This window comes from Phoenix dactylifera, chromosome 11, assembly GCF_009389715.1.
Source record: "Phoenix dactylifera cultivar Barhee BC4 chromosome 11, palm_55x_up_171113_PBpolish2nd_filt_p, whole genome shotgun sequence".
NCBI classification, from domain to species: domain Eukaryota; kingdom Viridiplantae; phylum Streptophyta; class Magnoliopsida; order Arecales; family Arecaceae; genus Phoenix; species Phoenix dactylifera.
In genome coordinates, this window is record NC_052402.1 from 15,053,059 (window position 1) to 15,073,958 (window position 20,900).

At 38.0% G+C, this 20,900-nt stretch overlaps 1 protein-coding gene and 1 long non-coding RNA gene across 4 annotated transcripts; one reads left to right on the top strand and one right to left on the bottom strand.

The window, feature by feature from the left end:
* Window positions 1-5,717: 5,717 nt before the first annotated feature.
* LOC103709298 (probable signal peptidase complex subunit 1) lies at window positions 5,718-6,799 on the bottom strand. Of its 3 annotated transcripts, none has more exons than XM_008794581.3 (2): window positions 6,674-6,799; window positions 5,718-6,223 (listed from the first exon to the last, which is right to left on the bottom strand). In XM_008794581.3, exons 1-2 carry the CDS (start codon window positions 6,782-6,784, stop codon window positions 5,942-5,944), a joined length of 393 nt encoding a protein of 130 aa, XP_008792803.2. In that variant the 5' UTR covers window positions 6,785-6,799; the 3' UTR covers window positions 5,718-5,941. The 3 variants fall into 3 exon arrangements, 1 of the variants encoding a protein (XP_008792803.2); XR_604427.4 differs by lacking the exon at window positions 6,674-6,799 and adding an exon at window positions 6,512-6,667 and having other exon boundaries at window positions 5,731-6,223; XR_005514013.1 differs by lacking the exon at window positions 6,674-6,799 and adding an exon at window positions 6,430-6,667 and having other exon boundaries at window positions 5,731-6,223.
* A 1,558-nt stretch (window positions 6,800-8,357) lies between these two features.
* On the top strand, window positions 8,358-13,728 carry LOC120112407. Its single transcript, XR_005514014.1, has 2 exons — window positions 8,358-8,549; window positions 12,319-13,728. It is a non-coding gene; the product is annotated as an uncharacterized LOC120112407 (long non-coding RNA).
* Window positions 13,729-20,900: the final 7,172 nt, after the last annotated feature.

A 20,900-nucleotide genomic window follows, 5' to 3' on the forward strand; every position in this document is an offset into this window, starting at 1 on the left:
TAGGCAACTCCACCTCTCCCTCCTATAGGCGGTCCCCCGAATAGTTGGCAACTTCGATTGATCCTTTATCCCTTCTCTCTTGTACCTCAGGCAAGGGATTTTGTGTGTTGCTGCTTCATTTTTAAGATTTTGGATGTGGACCCATGTAAGGTCTTTCCTGTAACAGGTAGTAGGATTGCGATGCAAACGAGGGGGGAAAGAGGGAGATTTGCAGACCGTGAAATTACCTAAAATGCACTTAAAGAAAAAGAAACATTCTAATGACACATCTAATACCTAGTATTTGAATGCCCTTGTTCTTTTTCAGGTACATGGAAATAAAGGAAACGCTATATATTTATCAAAGCAAGAGATTTTCAAATCTATGATTATTTTTTTCTTACAAACATTCTTGATCTTGTGAGATTGTATGACATAATTTAGATTTTCATTCTTCAACCTCCATATTTGAATTTGCCACCAATATAAAAGTTCTTCTACCTTGTAATACAATAAATTTCTTCTCTTTTTTTTCTTATGTTGCATGTATTGTAAGTATAGCACCTCTGAGTTTGGCAGTGGACATATATTTCTGTTTCTTCCCTTATTTGCTTTCTAGCATTGTCATGGAATTCGTTGGCATAATGAAGACTTGATGAATACGGCCAACTGGGTTGTGATATGAAATTTGTTTTCATGTAATGCAAGTCCCCTACAGTTTGTCTGATTCCGACTGTAAGCAGCATTCAAATCAGGAACATGTAAATGGTCAACCATTTCAGGTCAATTTTAATTGTCTCAAGTCATTGTGATAGGTTAATTATGTCTTCTTTTATGTAACCCAACTTGACCAAATGGTAAAGTGGATTAAATGTGTCAGATGTCCTAGATCATGTCAAATAACTTGGTTGTTTCGAGTTGACAATTTTTGACTTGTTTATTAAATAGGTTATATTGGGGTTGACAATTTTGCCAGCATAACTGCCCTTGAAATATAGTTTTATAGGAGCCAAAAGGCTAGAGGAACTGAACTAACATAACCGTGTTGTAGCATGGGAGAAGTGTGGGAAAAGCCTCAATAAATTCAACCACAGCTATTTTTTTCCCAGCAGAGCATAATCCTTTTAGGACACCAGCATTCTGCAAGTGCACGCGCAAGGATAAGAATTTTATATAGAAAAAGTTTTTTTTTGTTTTAAAAGTAAGATATATTAATTTATATTTCTAATTAATATATTTTTTGATTATAGAAGTTTAGTTCCAATCAAAAAAGGTATTTAAATTAGTGATTTTACCTCTAATTAAAGAAGGTAAATTAAAAAAAAAAATATTTGGCTGGAAGTTTAGAAAAGATACAGTTTTCTGCAGCAAGATTAGAAAACTCCATTTTTCTATGACTTTTTAAGAATTCTTTTTTCTAAATTTTGGAGAGGGTAAAGCTTTCTCTCTTTTGTCCATTTAATAGGTATAGAGATACCTAGCCGGTTCTTCTTATACTACTAGTATTGTCCTGTGCTGTCTGGCCTAACCATACTTAAGGTGCTAAAAGTGGAAAGATTAAAATCAAAAGTAATAGCTTAGAGGAAGCAATATTGAGTATGAAGTTTGGAGCTAGGAAAGCTAATGGGGAGAACTTCTATTGGGAAGTTTGAACCTAGGAAGGTAGCAACAGATGAACAGATTGGAAACCTGAAACCTAGGATGACAACAACGGACAAATGGAGCTCAGCTTGCAAAAGATGTGGAGTTCCAAAAAAAAGACCCACAAGGTCAGGCTAAGTATATAACAATCAAGGCATAAATTTAGGCAGCCAAGCAATGTGCCAAGAAACTCAATTCTAGCATGTCTTTATTTTGAGCAAAAATTACTGCACTTTAATTAGCTAAAAGACAAATTCATAGTTATAATCCAGTCTGCACATTCCACCAAAAATTTGTGTTCAAATAATCCTTAACATAAGGATTAAGTGTCCCAAATACAAGTCTGTTGGACAACTAGAAGAAACTACTCCTGAAAAGAGGGTGAAGATCTATTCAGCAGCAACAGGCATCGGTAAAATATTGCTGGTTGTGATCTGTACTTCTGAAATGATTCAGCTGACTATCAGCATAGCCAACAGGCGTTGTTCTATCTAATTGGCGCTGCTATTTATTCTAGAAATTAAATTATTCCAATAAAGCACAACATCCTAGATATAAACAGATCAGCCCCAATAAATAAGAAGAGAAGTGAAGCTAATTAGAAATTACAAAAGAATAGATTTGTATCCTCGTTGATGGGGCAGAATACAAGATATGAAAAGGCCACAATTAGGGTTGGAAGATAATCTGCCAAAAAAAAAAAAAAAGGAGATATAGCAAAAGGGCTGGAAATGTAACCCTGAGATTCATGCAGAAAAGGTGAAGAGCTTTCTAGCCATCCAAAGTTTAAAAATTCATATCTAGAAACCCATTATGTAAACTCAGGATAGAAGGGATATTCAGACTCATGCATTCAACAAAGATACATGTCATTTTGTGGCTTTAGCTTGCCACAATAATTATTTGCTTCCACACTTGTAAATGGCCATTGGCCAATACTTCCCGAGAAGAAATGCTCCTACCATGTATTTCATATGTACCAAACACTGATACACCTCAAATACAGCACAGCACATCTGATACTTCCTGTAATTATCCCCAACTATTTATATTTTAAATCTTGTCCCATGGAGCGAGGATACATTTTTTGATACATCCTGGCTATTTTTTGGATGTTGTCCTGGGTCAAGCTGGCTTAGAAGTAACATCTGGCTCTGCAATTGTTTTAAGAGATAAACCCCCCTCTGGACTTCATCATGCATTCCCAAAGTGAGAGAAGGCAGCTTTAAAGAGTGGGGAAACCTAGGCCTGTATAATTTCTAGTAGACTAAGAATTAATATTTAAAATATATATTATCCACCCCAAAGTTGTTGGATATGATCTCATGGTAAAGAGCTATCTTGGTATGATTACCACTAATGAACAGATGATCTAAATATAGTTCCAAGAAGAAAAGGAAGAAGAAAGTGAATACAAAAGAAGCATGGTGATTCCTCTAAAAGAAGGGCAACAAATGAGTGTTAACAAGTGAAAGTGTTGGCTTAAAACTAAATACCCAGTCATTGAGGCAAGAAGACAGTCTATGCACACCGTTATAGCAATAAACCTTTTGATCCATAGCGATACATCACAGTTAGGGCTAAGTTTTTGATAACAATCACTCAAAGTAAAGCACTTTTGTTACACACACTGTTGTTCTAGCTGAGAGTCTTGATTTGGGCAGATTCTTTGCTACAGTACTAAATTTATGCCACTGATAACAGGATATGTAACATAAAATAGGAGGACTGATGAAATCAAGCTGAAAGAATGACGGGTCTAATTGGAAAAGAGAGATAGAGAGAGAAGACAGAGAAGACAGACCAAGCATAATAATTTAGTTGATTTGAGATCCTTTAGCCTCTGAATCTGGTCGGTAGACATGTATAGGAGAAGGTACAGAAACCACAAGTAAACTGATCTCAAGCCATTAAATTATATAATACCATCCTAAACTATACAGAAGGCAACCTGAACTTGTCCTTATACAGGCCAAGTTCCTTCTTTAGTATTATTCAAACTTTGAGCAATTGTTAACACCCCTAACCACTTTATCGAGAGAAAGTTTATAACTGAAAAGTCATAGCCTGGAAGTTAGCTTTCAATAAGTGCTCATATCTAAATCACCCAGATAATTAAGTTTCAAAATTCCAATGTGCCAACACTTCTGGAAACTCAAACATGACACGACAACACTTGAAATTTTCCAAAAGTTAAGGTCTGTTCGGCATCACTTTTATTTTTTATTTTCTATTTTTAAATAAATTTACAAAAACCAAGGCATAAAAAACATGTTGGGTGCTATTGTTTTTATTTTCTATTTTTCAAAAGTCATTGTTATCATTTCTAAAAAAATAAAAGTAAGAAAGCCTTACTTCCACTATTTTCAAAAATAAAAAACTCATGCTTTTTGCCACCACCAGAACCACCACCATCTTCTACACCGCCTCTATCGTCGCCTCCACTGCAAACCCCATCGCCTCCACCATACCACTGCCATTATCATCAACGCCTCTGCTACATCGCCAAATCTCCACCACCATTGTTGCTGCCATCATCCTCATATCTATTGCACCACCACCAACAACACAATCACTGCCTCCACTATGTTCACTCACTACATTCACCACCACTACCACCGCCTCCACCACCATCATCATAGATTTTTAAAAATAATTGACTATACCAAACATGTTAATATTTTAAAATTTTAAAAAATAGAAATAAAAGTCTATTTTTCTATTTTTGAATATAGAAAAGTGAAGGCGATGCCAAATAACACCTAAATGTCTTGTTTAGTTCCAGCCTGCCAACACTTGTGGAAACTCAAACGTGGCACAGTAGCACTTGAAATTTTCCAAAGTTAAATGTCTTGCTTATTTTAACATGTTGACAAACAAAACATTGTAGCATCTTTGCTAGAGAGCAATTAATGTAAATGTTAACACTACAATATTCTAGTGAAAAATAAGAGCATAGAACAGACAAGATGCTTATAAACCTTTGCCTCCACAAAGAAAGCATAATTACATACCCTAAATTTGCAGAACAGTGACATTAAATACCATATAGATAAATCTCAAAGTTCCTATACATGAGCATATAACTTCTATATGCATTCACACTTTATGCAATGTATTTTGTTGCAAAGAGAAAAAATATAGAGAAAAAAGTAGGAAACAACAAATAGTGCCTTCTGCTTGGTAGAAAGATTTTATTGTAAAGGCGTTAAATATCTTAAATATGCATGTTGAAAAAAGAACCCTGTTTAATCTTTTTGGTGGGTTAATAACATAAAACCGTGCTTGATGATTGTAGTAATGGTACAAATGAGCAATCAGATATACATGTTACTAATGCAAGAACTACAAAATACAACAAGATAGTGCCTGAGTTCCCTAAAAATGGACACTGAGGGGTCCATAGCAGATGCAATGGCATAGTAATTGATCGTATGCTGCTCAAACAAACAAATATCTCTTGGTCCTATGTACTTGAATTTCTTTAATCACAAAGACTCAAAAGACATAACTCTGCTTGAATTGTTCTTTCTTGTTAGACTACACCAAGACTCCAATCTCCATCGATGCTCAGATGAAGGGCAACATGTTCCTCAGTAAAATCTCTGTTTCAGATTCATCATTAGGACAAGTGATGAAGAACTAAAAATTTGCACAACCCAAGATTTTTTTTTAAAAAAAAAATGTCCTTGTTATATATTTAATAATCCAGCAAAGGCTAACGTAGACATCATGTTCAACTCTTTCCTCAACTCCTAAAAGAAATGCAACATTCGATGACAATGCTGGGCTCATGGAACCATGATAATGCACTAATGCAATACAGACAGGCTAAAAGATATAAACTGAATCATTTTCATCTACCATGAAACAAATATGCTCTTACGCAATTAAAAAGTCAGTTCCTAAAAGGAGTTGTCACTACATAACCGGCGAACTATGTTCAGTTGATTAAAGAAATAGTAAGCTTTTTTTTTCCCAGAACAGCACATCTATCCATGTACAAAATAATGCAATGGGCAAATTACAGTCAGTAAATTTTCTAACATTTCAAACTATTCAAAGCAGTAATGTGAGAAAGGAGATTGAGAGGAGCGTGAAGAGCAAGAATAAGAACAAGTTGTTCCTTTTTTCTAAGTTTATCTTTCATTTAGCCATTGTGGGAGTAATATTCCATATTCCTAAAATTACTTCAGAAACACCAACAAACCAATGCTTCCACCATCAGCAACACCCAGCAGTACTAAAGTTTGCCCCATCAATAAGACAGCAACAATGGAAAGCCCTGAAAAAATTCTGAAAGCTATAACAAGACCTACTTCTACTTTTGCTTGGACACCTTCTTCTTTGAAGTTGCAGTGTTCGCCTGCGGCTTCGGGTGGCGATCGGCCTCGCTCGGGTCCAACCATTTCAGCGGGTGGCGATTGAACAAGGGCCAATTGGGCACCGTAATCAATGCAGTCAGGACAACTCCAGACCCATAGATAAGCATCATAATCTGGAAGGAGCCGATCGCATATCCGACCCCAAAAGCAACAACTCCGAACACCACCAGCGAAATCAGCATCAAAATCTCCGAGCGCTTCTGTCCTTGCCAATCCATCTAAAAGAAAAAAAGGAAGAAAGAAACATATCTAAATTGGCCGAAAAAAAAACAGAACTTTGCAATAAAACCTCTAAAAAAAATCAGAATATAACCAAAAAGAACCAAATTGTAGCAGGATTAGCGATCCACCCACTAAAAATTAAGGATTAAACGCCCTAAGATCACAAAAATCGCTAGAAGAAACAAAGGGATCGATCCATAACCCTAGATTGCCAAAGCGTGAATTGAACGTTCGATCAAGATTCAGAGTGATGTTTAAGAATATCACAAGGGGAAGAACGAAACTGGATTGGTTTGAATCGCATCGCAGAACGAGGAGGATGAGGCGATCGTGGGTTAGGACTGGATCAGAGAAAACCCTGACGTAAAAGCTAACCCTAACCCTAACCCTAACCCTAATCGCCCGATCGCCATGGATGTGCGGGTAGCGAGATGATAGCTTCTTACCGCGGGAAGGCTGAATTCGCCGCAGTGTCGGAACGAAGGGCTGCGGAGAGCGTCAAGCCGACCGGATCGGGTTGGATTGAGATTAGCCTTGGATGGAGTCGAATTGAACATATACAGCAAAACTCCATGAGCTTGCCCTGAAGCTAACCCGACCTACCAAAAGGGACTAGAATGCCTAACCCGAACAGCCTAAACTGTTTTGAACCCAACTTGCTAATTTCTTTAGAATCATGTCATTATTTAATAAAAAGCATATCATTTTTGGTGTTCTTATACGAAAGTATGAAATACATCCATAGATGATCATGCATGCAGAAGCATCCATAGCACCATGAATAGAAACTTTATAAAAAAATAAGCTATCCGGAGTCCGGAGATGCAAACAATTTCGAGGTATATTATAATAGATTTTAAGGGCCCACCTTTATTGTCTATATTTATTATTTTTCAAGCTAAATTTTTTTGTTAAACTTGAGGATTTCAATAGGTGGGAAAAGAAATCTTTTTTAAAAGATAAGTTTAAATAAAATAGATGAAAAAAAAGAAGAATTGGGGTAAATTATAAGTGACCATCCAAGGACTATAAGAAATAAGAGGAGACAATGATGAAAGTAGAGTGAAACAGGTGGAGTAAACCACAAATCGAGGTTGATTGTGGCAGGTAGGCAGCGCACTTGCATTATGACTGCTATTAGAGCTGAGCTCAGGGCAGTATGGAAGGGGATCACATATGCGAAGAGTTTTCTAGGGGCTGACCGTATTATCCTGGAGGGAGACTACTATAATGATTGAATGGATTCATCAGGTTAAGCGACAGGGCAATGACCATCCGTTATTCAGGGATATCTAGAGATTGGTATTCGGCTGTCGTTTTATTCAGATTGCTCATGTGTATCGAGAGATGAAAAAGGCTGCTGACTGAGTTGGTTTCTTTGCTGCTCATCATTAGAAAGAGATTTTGTGGACATGGTCCAACTCTACCCCTACATCTTTGTATCATCTTATTCCTCTTGACTCTACTGATAGTACTCATATTTGATTGACGTGTACTATCGTTGTACCAAAAAAAGAGTTGTCGCTGCAGCAAGGAAAGTGAGTGCTTAATTGAGATCCTTGATGGTTAAGAGGTTGATGATTGCTTTTTTTTTTTTTTTCTTTTAACAATACTATTGTTTCTCCAAGAATCTCCTCTAACCCAGGTTTTGGTTCAACAAAAATGGGTTTGACTGTTAGTCTAGATCTAAATTATCATTTGTATTTTATAAGTCCAAAATATTTCAAGAAAGTTATAAAAAAAATATAATATATATATATATATATATATATATATATATATATATATATATATATATATATATATATATATATATATATATATATATATATATATATATATATATATATATATATATATACACACTTTTTTTGAGCATCCTTCACGACTCACGTCCGATGAACGGTTTATTGGACCACGTTTGGAAAGAGTTAACAGAATTCGCAACCAACCGTTCGGATTTGGATAAGTTTCTTTTATCCGGTTGGACTCACTTCAGATATCGGATCCGGATCTGAATTTTAGATTTTTTTTCTTTTTTTTCGAATTTCAGATCCGGGTAAAGATTCGGATATCCAATAAAAAGCTATAAATGCCGAACCGCGCGCGGGCCCGCCGATCGGCGCGCTCTCGTCCGCGTGGTTTCTTGTACTCTCCGATCGTCCTCTCTCTCCATTCCCCGACCGCCGACCTCCGTGACGCGGCCGCCGACCGTCGATCATCTTGGCCAAGGCCAGCTGACCGTCGACCAGGCCACCACCGCCGCAAGCATCGACCGCCGTGGCCCGTGGACCGAACCGCCTCCATCGACCTTTGTCCCAGGTATCTGCCCTTCTCTCTCTCTCTCTCTCTCTCTCTCTGCCTTCCCTTCTCTACCCTTTTCTCTTCCCCCCCTCCCCACGCGTTATCTTCATCTCCTCACGCTACCGGGCTGTTGCTCCTTTTCTTGGAGCCGTCGCTCCATGAAATGACTCTGGAACTTCATAATGAGAACTATAGTAAACCATCATGTTAAATTTTTGCTAAAAATTAAATCATTTGTCATTGTGTAGGGGTCCGGTGCTTGACTGGACCGTAAGAATGTTTTATGTGCAGCTAAATCAATCAGCTAGTATTGGATGAAACTAATATGTTACTGGGGGTATTACTACTATATGACTTGATGTTATGCGAGCTGTTAAGGAAAAATTTTAGATACAAATCTGTGTATTTCCCGAGAAAGAATGCTGGCATGCAAGATCGAGTGGATCGATCGAGGAATTTGATTAAGCTAAGATACAGGGTTCAGTCCTGTCTTTCACAATTCTAGTAGAACGAGCATTACGCAAGGAATGAAAGTAATAAGAGAGTACTAACTCCCAGGTAAGTGAGATAAACCAATGAGATTGATTTCACAGGGATATTCAATTACAAGCCATGAAGGTAAAGGAAAAAAACTCATGATAAGAGGGGGAGATGAGTCATCTCTGTTCTTCTAATCATGACCAAGTCCGCCGTTCAAATCCCATATAAAAGGAGTAAGTATGATATTTTGCTTATATGCGGGATTTGAGCTGCTTTCTCGATTGTTGCTGCTAAATTCGGATCGAGGTCGGAGTTCAACTCAGCTTACCTTGAGGTCAGCAAGAACCGAGCTAAGCGGGGTGGCCGAGTGTGCTAGAGCTAGCTTCCTCCGGGGACGGCCTGCAAAAAGTCGGTTCGCTGAAAAGTTTTCAGTGGAGAATCCTTTGATGCTTAAGTCGGAATAGAGAAGCGACAGTGAAAGGGAGAAATTCAGCGGAGTTGAGTTTTCTATGAATGATATTGCATACCTGAGGTCCTCCGAACTACCCCTTTTTATAGGGGGGTCGGTTTTGTCGTTATCTGGGCTGATATGACGTGTGCCAGTGGTCAGGCATACATCTACGGTTTGGGCATCATTCCGCGTGGGTGGCGTATGGTCCTAACAGCGTGCCGACTGCAGTGCTGCCATAACGGCGGGTTGCCGGAACGGTTAGTCTTTATTGGCACGTGTTGATTGGCTCTTTTGTTGGAGCCGAAGCAGCTCGTCTAGGTTGGTTGGCTCCTCAGCTGAGGCCGAAGTTGCCTATCTCGGTTTGTATCGAGGTCGAGGAGGTCAGTCTGGTCTGAGGTCAAAGTATCCAATATTTTCTCTATCATCGATGATAAAAAGATGTTTACCACCAATTTCACAGGTTGCTCGAACTCTACATATGGATGGTTGACCCTCCATTATATGGTTCTTTTTACCTCCATGTGCGAACAGGTTAAACCTTCAATCTATGGGTTCTTTGACATCTATGGAGGAATAGGTTGAACCTTCGCTCTGGATCACCTTGATGTTCGAGCATATTGAACTTTTGCTCTTTCAGCAGAATTGGAGCTGCATGGATTGATGGTTGGAAGATCATTCACTGTTGATAAATACTTTGGATCCTAGAATTATAGGAGGAGGTCGTCTAGTAGAGCTGTGTGTTGAATGCGTCGAAGGGGATCAAATGGATATTTTTTCGCTTTTATGATGTGGAGTGAAAGTTATTTTCAGCAATAACTTCCTTTAGGAGGCAGTTCATTGTCATGGTAACTTTTTTTCTGGTGGTTAGTAGCAGTTTCTTACATAAATAACTCTCCTTCGAATGGTTGTTATCGCAAATAATCACCATATGTCCCGATAACTCCCTTTAGGAAGCTGATTTTAGTGTCAAACCCCCTATATATGGCCTTTTATGTGAGTCAGAAGTGGCCAAGAGCCTTCAGAGCGTCACACCAGCAATAATCAACCAAATTAATATTGATCGGCCCGATGTTTTTGATCATTTACTATAGTTAGTTGATGGCTGATAACTTTTGGGTGTAAGCATTGCCTACCATGACTCCATGAAAATGGATATTTTTGTTGAGCTGAATAACCATAAGTTCACATGGAGTTTGATAGTCTGCCTAGTTTTGACTTAATAGTGTTCATGGTGGATTGAAACTGAAAGTATCTATCAGATGCATCCCATCACCAGCAGTAGTATTTTCACGACATTCTCTAGCGGTCATTGTGGAAGCTTCTTTGGTGAGACTAGAGTGAGATACTTTGGTTGGCTAATATTTGTGTTTTGTAACTCTAAAATTGTTGTGCATTGTTATATGTTTAATGAAATAATATTTGTGTCTGCTACTTTGAAATTCAATATTTTGATTTCTTTTCATATTCTTGTAGGGCATTTTTTCAATTTCTAATAAACATATCTTGCATGTTAAAAAACTAAGGGCCTGTTTGGCATCACATCCAATTTTCAATTTTCAGTAATTTTTTTTACAAAAACACAGAAATCGGGCAGGATTGGTGTTTTACAACCCAGTTTGTATTTTGTCTTTTGAGAACTCTCTCGGTGTATAGAAATTGTGGAAGTTAAAAATCTAATTTCAAAAGCTTTTGAAAACCAAAACTGCTCGTGAGCACCACCATCGTCACTGCCACCACCACTTCTGCTGCCACCCGTTGTAGCTGCCCAACACCATCCATCAGCCACTTCCCCCACCGCTTGCCGACCACCACAACAGCTGTCACCACCACCATCGCCACCGCCACATCCACCACCAAACACAACCCAAATGACAATGGACAGGTTTTGGGTTTTGAGCTCGAAAAAAAGAAGAAGTAGAAATTTGGTTTTAGTTAGTAAAATATGAAAATTGGGAGTAATGCCAAACACTGCTTAAGTTACATACAGATATAGAAATTTCAGAACATAAAGGAGATAACTTGGGATTGTGGATTTTGCATAGTTGCATAAGTGGGCATATTATTTTAAATAAAATAACACCCTAGATATTAATGCAAACCTTCGAGGAACATATTTATGCACTTTATTATCTTCTTTCAAACATACATTAGTTTCCTTGAACTCCTGATCCACATTTGCATGCTTGACACATCAGGTTTTGTTACTGTCTTACTGACAAATTTCTTCCTTTACCATGGATTATGTTATGCTTGTAATTTTAAGATTATATACACTACTAGGTCTACTTCTTGGAATATAAACTATTCTGTGGGAGTGGTTTTGTTATATGTTATGAAGTTTACATCTGTATCACTATAAACTATGGAGTAAACATTGGTTCTCAGCAGTTCAGGACCGGATTATTCCTGGTCATTTTACATCTTTGCTTATTATCCTAGGACAGATTTGAATGTTATGCTATGTACATGTTTCCCTTCCCTGGTTTGTATGGCATATCTCTCTTCCCTGGTTTTATGGGCATAGAGCTGACTATTATTTATTGTATTCTGCTGGAGCTTGGCCATGTAGATGTACCCCATATGATGAGTAGCCTTGGCGTGCTCCTACCTCACTCTGGAACCAGGTTGGGGAAAAAAACTATTCCTATCTATTAAGCCCTTCTTTATATATGTAATTGTTGGTGGAATATTTATGTTATTGGAAATAACCTATCCTTGTTGAGACCACCCTTTGTTGGCCTGAATGCTTGATTAGTTCTTGTTTGATCCCTTTTTGATAAACTGCTTGCTTGCACAATCTATTCTCTTTAAAATATCATTTTCAGGTGAACCGACCACCTTTGTATACTCATGCAGAGGACAATATGCTTTCTGCACCTAGCGACAATGTGTTGGCTGTTGCAGGATCGAGACCAGGAAATGAACTGGCTACTGTTCCTCAGTCTCTTCAAGCTCCCAGGTCCAGGTGGAAAGCAGCGGACCTCCAGTCTTGAGTCGTCCATAATGCTGCTCACAGATCACCAGGGTGCTGTATACACCATGAAGTTCAACCCAGCAGGAACTGTGACAGCATCTGGATCCCATGACAGAGATATCTTCTTGAGAGGACACAAGAATGCAGTTCTGGACCTCCAGTGGACCACCGATGGAACCCAATTAATCTCAGCAAGCCTTGACAAGACTCTTAGTGTGAGGACCTGTGAGGACGTGCATTTAGTCCCACATTGGTTATTCACCAAAAAAATCTTGGGTACTTGTATAGGACTAAAAAGTCAAAAAAAAATACCTTTCGACTGACCATTTTGGGTGAGGTCCTACATTGTTATAAATGGTATCAGAGCGAACTCGGCCCATAACCTATGTAGACTAGGGGACGCTACAATATGGGTTCATGGAAGCTAACCATAGGCCGATCATGATACTTATGATTAGAGTTAAACTTTTAGCCTATCGAGGATATCAAGACTTGAACGGAGGGATCCATGCGAGCGTGTGTTTAGTCCCACATCGGTTATTCGCTGAGAAGATCTTAAACGAGGACGTTGGGGGCTTACATAGGGGAGCATGTGAGAACTATGCAGGTGTGCGTTTAGTCCCACATCGGTTATTCACCGCTGGCCTTTTTGGGTGAGGTCCAATGTGACATTTAGAGCATGTTTGTGAACTCATGCTGCCCTTCACGCAGAGGTCCAACCCTTGTTGTGAGTGGCTCCAATGATGGGACAGCCAAACTCTGGATCTTCGTATGAGAGGTGCAATCCGGACATTTCCAGACGAGTATCAGATCACTGCTGTCAGTTTCTCAGATGCAGCAGATGAGATCTTTTCCTGCGGGTTAGACAATGATGTGAAGGTGTGGGATCTTCGCAGAAATCAGGCGATAACGACTCTCCAGGGCCAGGGGGGCATAATAACAGAAGGCTGCTAAATTTAGCAGTGGTGGGTGTAGCTTCTGTATGGTTTGATGATGATATAGTGCAAAGAAATTAGTGATGGGTGTAGTTTTTATATGGTTTGATGATGATATAGCAAAAAGAAACTAGCAGCAACAACAGTTGCTTTACAGTTTGATCAATTGTTCCATCTAAATCACACGGTAATCTGATATTTTGAGAATGGCAGTGTATGTCAAAAACAACAGAACAACTGCTAAATTTATGTTCATGTTTTTTTTTTCTCTTTAAACTTTTGCTTTGCAGACAGGATTTCATTGATGGGTCACCTGTCGCTGTTAACTTATGTTACACTTACCACATTCTTGATCCATCTTGCTCAATGTCAGTGATGCAGGTTTTGTATTGTTATTTCTCTTTCTTCAACTTGTGTTGGGTGGCGCATGTCTAAGCTACTGCTTTGCTGCTGTCCTATTTTCTGCTATTGCTTTTGTTCTTCACCGGAGAGCAGTGAGTAGATTTAATTCTTCAGTAATCATTTCTATAACTATAATATTTTAATTATGTTTACTGGATAATTTTCCTATTTTGTACGTTATGGAGCAGATCGAAGCCTGGTGTCCATCAAGTTTGATTGTCTGTGAGACACAAAACAAGTCACTAAGCCCCCTTTGATGCTCTCTGTGCTTCAGTATACGTAAATTCAGTGATCTACAACTGTTAAGAGGCTTTTGGGCTTATTGACCATATGGCTCAATCCTTTGATGGACTGCACCTAAACCTACTCACGCCTGTACAATTACACCAGTGGCATGACTATGCTTAGGGGTGTAAGTGGATTACCTAATATCCATATGGATAGAAATTGGAGTACCTGACTAACACTATAGCAAAATTCGAAAAAGCCGACTCATCAATGCTGATGCTAGGGAGATGCGTTGGTAAATTTGGTTCCCGCGCCAAATTTTGCCGACGCTCGGGAACCAAATTTACCGACGCATCTAATGAGTGTCAGCAATCTGAAAGAACATATATTGTCAAGCATCGTCGGAGGTCTCAAGCTAAGCCAACGTTGTCAAGCGCTGGGAGTCGGCTTGTGACGATGCTTTTAAGCGTCGTTGTTGTCCTCCAGTCTAAAACGATGCTTATAAGCGTCATCGAAGGTCGAGACCTAAGACGACGCTTATAAGCATCGTCGTAGGCCAACTCTCCAAATCAAACCCAGCGCCTGATCCGGAGTCCTTATTCTGCCCTAGCTAGCCTCCTTTTTCTCCTTTCCGATGCTGAGAAGCTCTAGCCCCTATTTTTCTCCTCTCCAGCACCGACTGACCGACCCCATTCCTCTCCGCTCGAGGTATTTTTCTCTTCCTCCCTCCTTCTTGCTTGTTCTCCTCCTTTTTTTTTATGTGTTTGTGGGTGTTTTTTTCTTCGTTAATTTGTGATTTACGCACGCTATTTCTAGTTTCTAGCTTCACCTTCGCCCTAGGATCTTTTCCTCCTCCCTCCTCTCCGGCACCAACCGACCAGTCCTGAAACCTCGATCGAGCTTTGCGTCTGTCCAAGATCTTCTCTTCCTCTCTCTTTTCCAGCATCGACCGGTCCGAAGCAACAATCGATCGAGGTCCACCTCTGCCCGAGATATTGCACTATGCTCTTAACTCTTACCACAAAATTAGAATGTCACATTGTGCCATTAGAACTATTAATTTAGATACGATTGGGATATGGATCTATTACCGATTTGAACTGGCAAGGGATGTAGTCCAGAATCTAGTACGAGACTATTAGGAAATGTGAGATCTAACTTCAAGTTAGGTCATCTTCATAACCAATAGGAAGGCCGATGAATGCATTTCCTAAAACATCTTTTTATATAATAATTAGGTGTGACTGTTTCACTCTTTACTTTATGACAAGAGATTCCTACTTTTATGAATCGCAAACTATGCTTTCCAGCATAAGAAAAACATTGTTTATATAACGAAAAATAGTACTGTTGTTACTATGCTGATTTGGAAACCCGAGTTCATCCATGGACTGATTCGGAACTAGAGCAGAGTGGATGGCTGCTGAACTTTTTTTTTTTGGCTACCATGGTAGCAAGATAGGATTAGGTTGGAGCCTGCAGGATTAGGTGGGCACTGTATTCCCGCATGGACAAATGAGGTTCTGGAGTGGTGTGATGGAAGGATATCTATGATCACTGACTTGGAATTGGAGCCTCCAAGACTCCAACCACGTTCATATAGATCTGCTCCAGATGACGGATGATTAACGTGCTCAAAATCTTAGGACTGTAGGATTAATGACCCTTCCAATACCTCCAGTTTTTTTCTTCACTCTCTCTTCCATACTTTATTCTAAAGTTGAAACTTTGCTTCACCTCGCGAACAGGATATCATGTGAATCAGATGGCCGGAGGCATCCACGAACCCCATAAGTTGCTTTTAGAATATATTTTCATTTGTTGATGGCAACAAAGGAAAATCATAAGGAAACATGGTGGAGCGAGTTGCTGGTTATCCTGCCAAGTGAATGTCACCTTTCTGGTCATAAAATCCATATACTATGCATTGAGATGGGTGCTCTAAGCCCTATATCGCTTAATAATATTATGATTCAGTAGTTTCATTTTGTCTTGTTTTACTTGTTGATGCTAAGCATTTTACTTGGATACTTTTTAAATTAATATAATAATTCAGACGTTTGATGTAATACTTTATGTGGACATTAACATTGAATAATTAATCATTACTTATATTATTTTTTTTAAGTTCCAATAATGATGGAGAGAAATTGTTCTAATAGATTAATAGTCATTGCTCGAGGTCTGAATAATATTGTCAACGGATATGATGGGTTCATTATAAATGGTTTTAAATTTCATACTAAAAAGCGTGAGAAATTTAGAACAATTCGAAACAGTGGGGTTATAGTTGAGGCAGACGGAAAAGTTTATTATGGTGCCTAACAGATATTTATGAGCTGGATTATTATGGAAAGTTTAAGGTAGTATAATTTCGATATGATTGAATGGATATAAACTCATCTAAAGGTTTAAGGTAGGACATAAATGGATTCACACTTGTAAATTTTTTAAGGTTGATATATACTAGTGTGTTATTGAAAGATTACCCATTCGTTTTTTCATCTCAAGCTCGACAAGTATTTTTTGTGCAAGACTCAAAAGATAAGAATTAGTTTGTTGTCATTAAGACTAAGCCTAGGGACTTGTATAATATGAGAAAAGGGTTGGAAGAGGAGGATGATGAGACTTATACTTAGTATATGACTTATAATATTGTGCCAACTGATGAAGACTTATGCTCAAGGGAGGAGGTTGTTATGGAGGACGAGACGAGGACCCACTCGAGCAAAGGATGTGTGACAGCTTCCTCAGGGTGAGAAGATCGTCATCCAATGCAACGAATTAGGGGAGCCCATCAAGAGGGCTAGTGGCCTTTTATCAAGTTTCTTAGGATCAGTTACATGTAAGGGTCAGCTGTATCTGCTCAACTATACGAAATGGAATGATATGCTTCGTTCATATAAAGTTGAGCTTCTTGGAGTTATACAAGTAAAGAATTGAATTTGATTTTTGTTAATTTGATACCTTCTTAGAGTTATACAGGTCAAATTGGCATGGCACGACATGTAATGGCCTTTGATGGTGCTTAAAAGTGTGGGCAAAGGCCCTAGATGGGCTGACATTAATAAACGTTGGCGGAAACCGAACATAGGGGTAGCGTCGACAGAAGCCCGACTAGGCTACCCCTATGTTCGGTTTCTGCCGATGTTTATTAGCGTCGACAGACTCCAAAATGGGCCGACACTAATAAGCGTCGGCCCAAGCCTAGATAGGCTCTATACTAAAAAATGAGCCGACGCTTAGTACTCAAAAATAAGCCGATGCTCATAAATTGGGTTTATGCCGATGCTTTTAAAAAGTGTGGGAAAAAAATTTTTCCACCTCACTTGTCCGACGCTTTTGTGATGCTTTTGGAAGCGTCGGCGCTAAAATTTCTTGTGCTTATAAACATAAGTAAAGGCGCTAAAAAGCGCCAGAAAAGACTTTCTTTTTAGTGTAATATCCGTGTTTGTATACATATCCATCGAAGAAAAACAAATATGGATATAAATAAACAATTATCCGATCCGTATTCGAATATCCAATTTCATCTAATTTTATATAGCACATACAAACTTATAAGAAAAATAAATGATCATACTAATATACTATTAACTTAATTCACCATCCACCTAGTAATATCTTTGATTCTGTGGTCATAAGATTTAATTATATGATTTATATTCGTATCTATATTCATACTTTTGGTGGACGATTTATATCCATATTTATTTAAAATAAATATTAATATGAATTTTTACATCTGACTAGCATCTCTGTATTCATCAAACAAAACAAACATAAATATGGATAACCAGTATCCAATCCGATTTCAACTCTAACTATAGTTGTTTAGAAGAGAGAGAGAGAGAGAGAGAGAGAGAGAGAGAGAGAGAGAGAGAGAGAGAGAGAGAGAGTGTGTGTGTGTGTGTGTGTGTGGAGTAAAGCCAGCTAGGCCTGACTGTAAATTGGGGACCTGCCTTCATACGTGTTTCTCCAATAGTAAGGAGAGAAGGAGACATCACTTGTTGAAATTGGAATAGAAGCTAGCCTGAAATATATAATTATGTCGCTCTCGCAATTGCAAACATCCGTTGCAGACCTCCTACACAGGTGAAGATAACAGATCTCCAACAATGGAGAGTAACAGAGGCTGCTGTTGGACAATGGATACATGGGGTCAGATCCCATCAATGTACTCGCCGATCTCTCAATTTTTACAAGGCTGGTGTGCAAGCTATACCTAAAAATTAATTCTCATATTTGGAGTATAAGCCTGAAGATGCTTCCTAGTTTTCACATAAAATTCCATGATACATATACAACAACTTATGAACATCTCTGTCATGTTTCATGGGTTAGACAGGCACTATATCAATATGTTGAATCAAGCTGAGGACCTATCAATATTTTCAGGGGAATCTACTTTATTTTTCTTTCTGGACCACTTTTATTTATTTATTTTTGTATTTCTTTATAATTTATTGGAGGAATGGCCCAGTATTAAAATTTGAAGATGATTTTGCTTTTGGCCTCAGCAAGCACACACACCAACCATGCTTATGTGGAGTTGAATGCACATGTTTTGATAGCCAATGCACATATTTTTAATACTAATGCATTTTTTTTGATAATTAATGCATAAATTGTTATACATAAATTGTGTAGCCAAAGGGAAAGTATCTAAAGATTTCAAAACTGGGTCATTATTCCAAGAGGAAGAAGATGATTCAGAAATGCAAAAATGGAATCTAAGCATGCCGTTTTAACAAAATTCCAATAATTCTTGGCATTGTATTCCATCTTCTCTCTCTCTCTCTCTCTCTCTTTGTTCAAACATCTCGGCGTCGATCTAAATATCTTGTTTTGTTTCCCTGCCGACATGTCCCGATCATTTGTTTGGTGAGAATGGCGACATGAGTTTAATTCATATATCATTTTTTCAAATGTCATGTATTTAGTAATCATTTGATTGTTATTCTTCAGGCGGTAGTTATGGAGAACATTAGTACTAAAAGTATGAAGATGTTACTTGGTTACTTGATGTTTTCTTTTGTATTGGTCTCCTTATCTCATGGTCCCAATCAACCAACAACATGGCTTCCTTTTCAAGAAGAGATCATGATCCAAGAATGATAAGTTAAAATAAAGCCTTGTGTCCCCATATTTTCCCTCACTCCATCCATCAATCCAATTTCTTGGCTCCTTTTATGTCCGAGTGATCTTCCGTCACCATGGAAAGGGATGTTGTTTTCACTTTTTTTTTTTTTTTCCCTTCCGTTCTAGTGGCCCATCACATTACGCGATCTCAATCACTTGAAACGAAGAGGAGCAATTTTGTCTCGGCCATTTATTTGCTAGAGTACCAATATTCCAATTTGCTTTCCAAGTCATGCACATTTGTTTGCTAGGTCAAAAGGCACCTACATGTGTGCGTAGAGATCAAAATTATCTGCCTTCAAATAAAATCTTTCAGGTGAAAAGCTCAAAGTGAGTACGACATTTTCATGATTTAGATTACATGATCTTGACTTGAGAAAGCTAAAAGTTGACTATTTGAACTTGCATGTCTGTCTCGTGTGCCTATGATCCATAGATGCTTAGACTAGAGATGACTAAAATTACCCCGATACATGTGAAACACAACTTTCTTTAGTTTAACGCAATCAGATTTGGGTGTGGATTTGTCCCTTCCTGTTTTATTCACGACATTCTTACTATTGCTGCTACTGCTGCTGCTGTTGCTAAAAGAAGAATTATAACAAAACAACGATCTAAAAAGTTGGTAGTCCCAAGTAGGCTAATTATATATATTTAATAGGCTATTTGACGAAATTGGTGCCCCTCTATTTAGCTTCACCGTGTTCCTTTTACGTACCTTATGTTTTTCCACTTAATTTCATTTCATGATTCTGTATTCTGGATTTGTGGTTACCATAGTTTTAGACAATAATGAATGTTACAAAGGTTTCAGGCATTTTTCTACTATCTTATAAACACGAGCAGTAGTCTACAAGAATAGCCATTATATCTGTAATTAGAATTTTTAAAACTATTACCTGTGCCTGGCCCACGTCCATGACCACAACAGCCATGCACCATGCGTACCACGTACGTCCTGATCTGACACCTCAACTTCCTCCATAACTTTTACACTTAGCATCAAGTGGGTCTTAATGCCTGTTCAATTATTGTATAAGTTAATCTTTCATTGAGCTGATGTTTATAGGCTTGTATAGGGCCCATCACCTTTTTTGCAACCAAATCATTCAATATATTTCAGTTCCTCGATTACAAAAATAATATGGTCGAGTCTAGTAATTAATATTCTTAATATCTTCTTGATTTTTTTTTTTTTTTTAAGGTACAAACACTTCTTTAAGTGTTTGAGGATTACCGTTTTCTCTTCTTTCTTTTTGATCTTTTCGACCCGTCCGAGAGGGTCTAAAACTGCTATAAGAGCCATTCTAACAGAAAATAGCAGCTATTATTGTTTATTATTTTTTATTATCATATCATTGTCGCAGTCATTATAGCAAATTAGCAATGATCATTTTATTTTAATATTGAAATTGAAATATAATAATGTTTTGAGAGAAATAACATATATTATAAATATTATAATGGCCAATAATTACGATGCAATAACACTTTATTGAAACCAGATACAGAAAATGAACCCAAGGAAAAGGATGACAGCATTACTCTATCTTTCGGGTAATAAAACTATATGAGTCATCACATTATATACCTGACCGTTGGGATAAAGAAAAAAAATTTGGATACCTTCCAAAAAGAAGATAAAATTTCTGAAATTATTAGAATTCTATCATGTTAGGACAAAGGTCGAAACTAAGAAACTCCTTGACCATCTGTATTTTCTTTTGAAAATTGAGTTATAGTCCAAGAACTAAAAT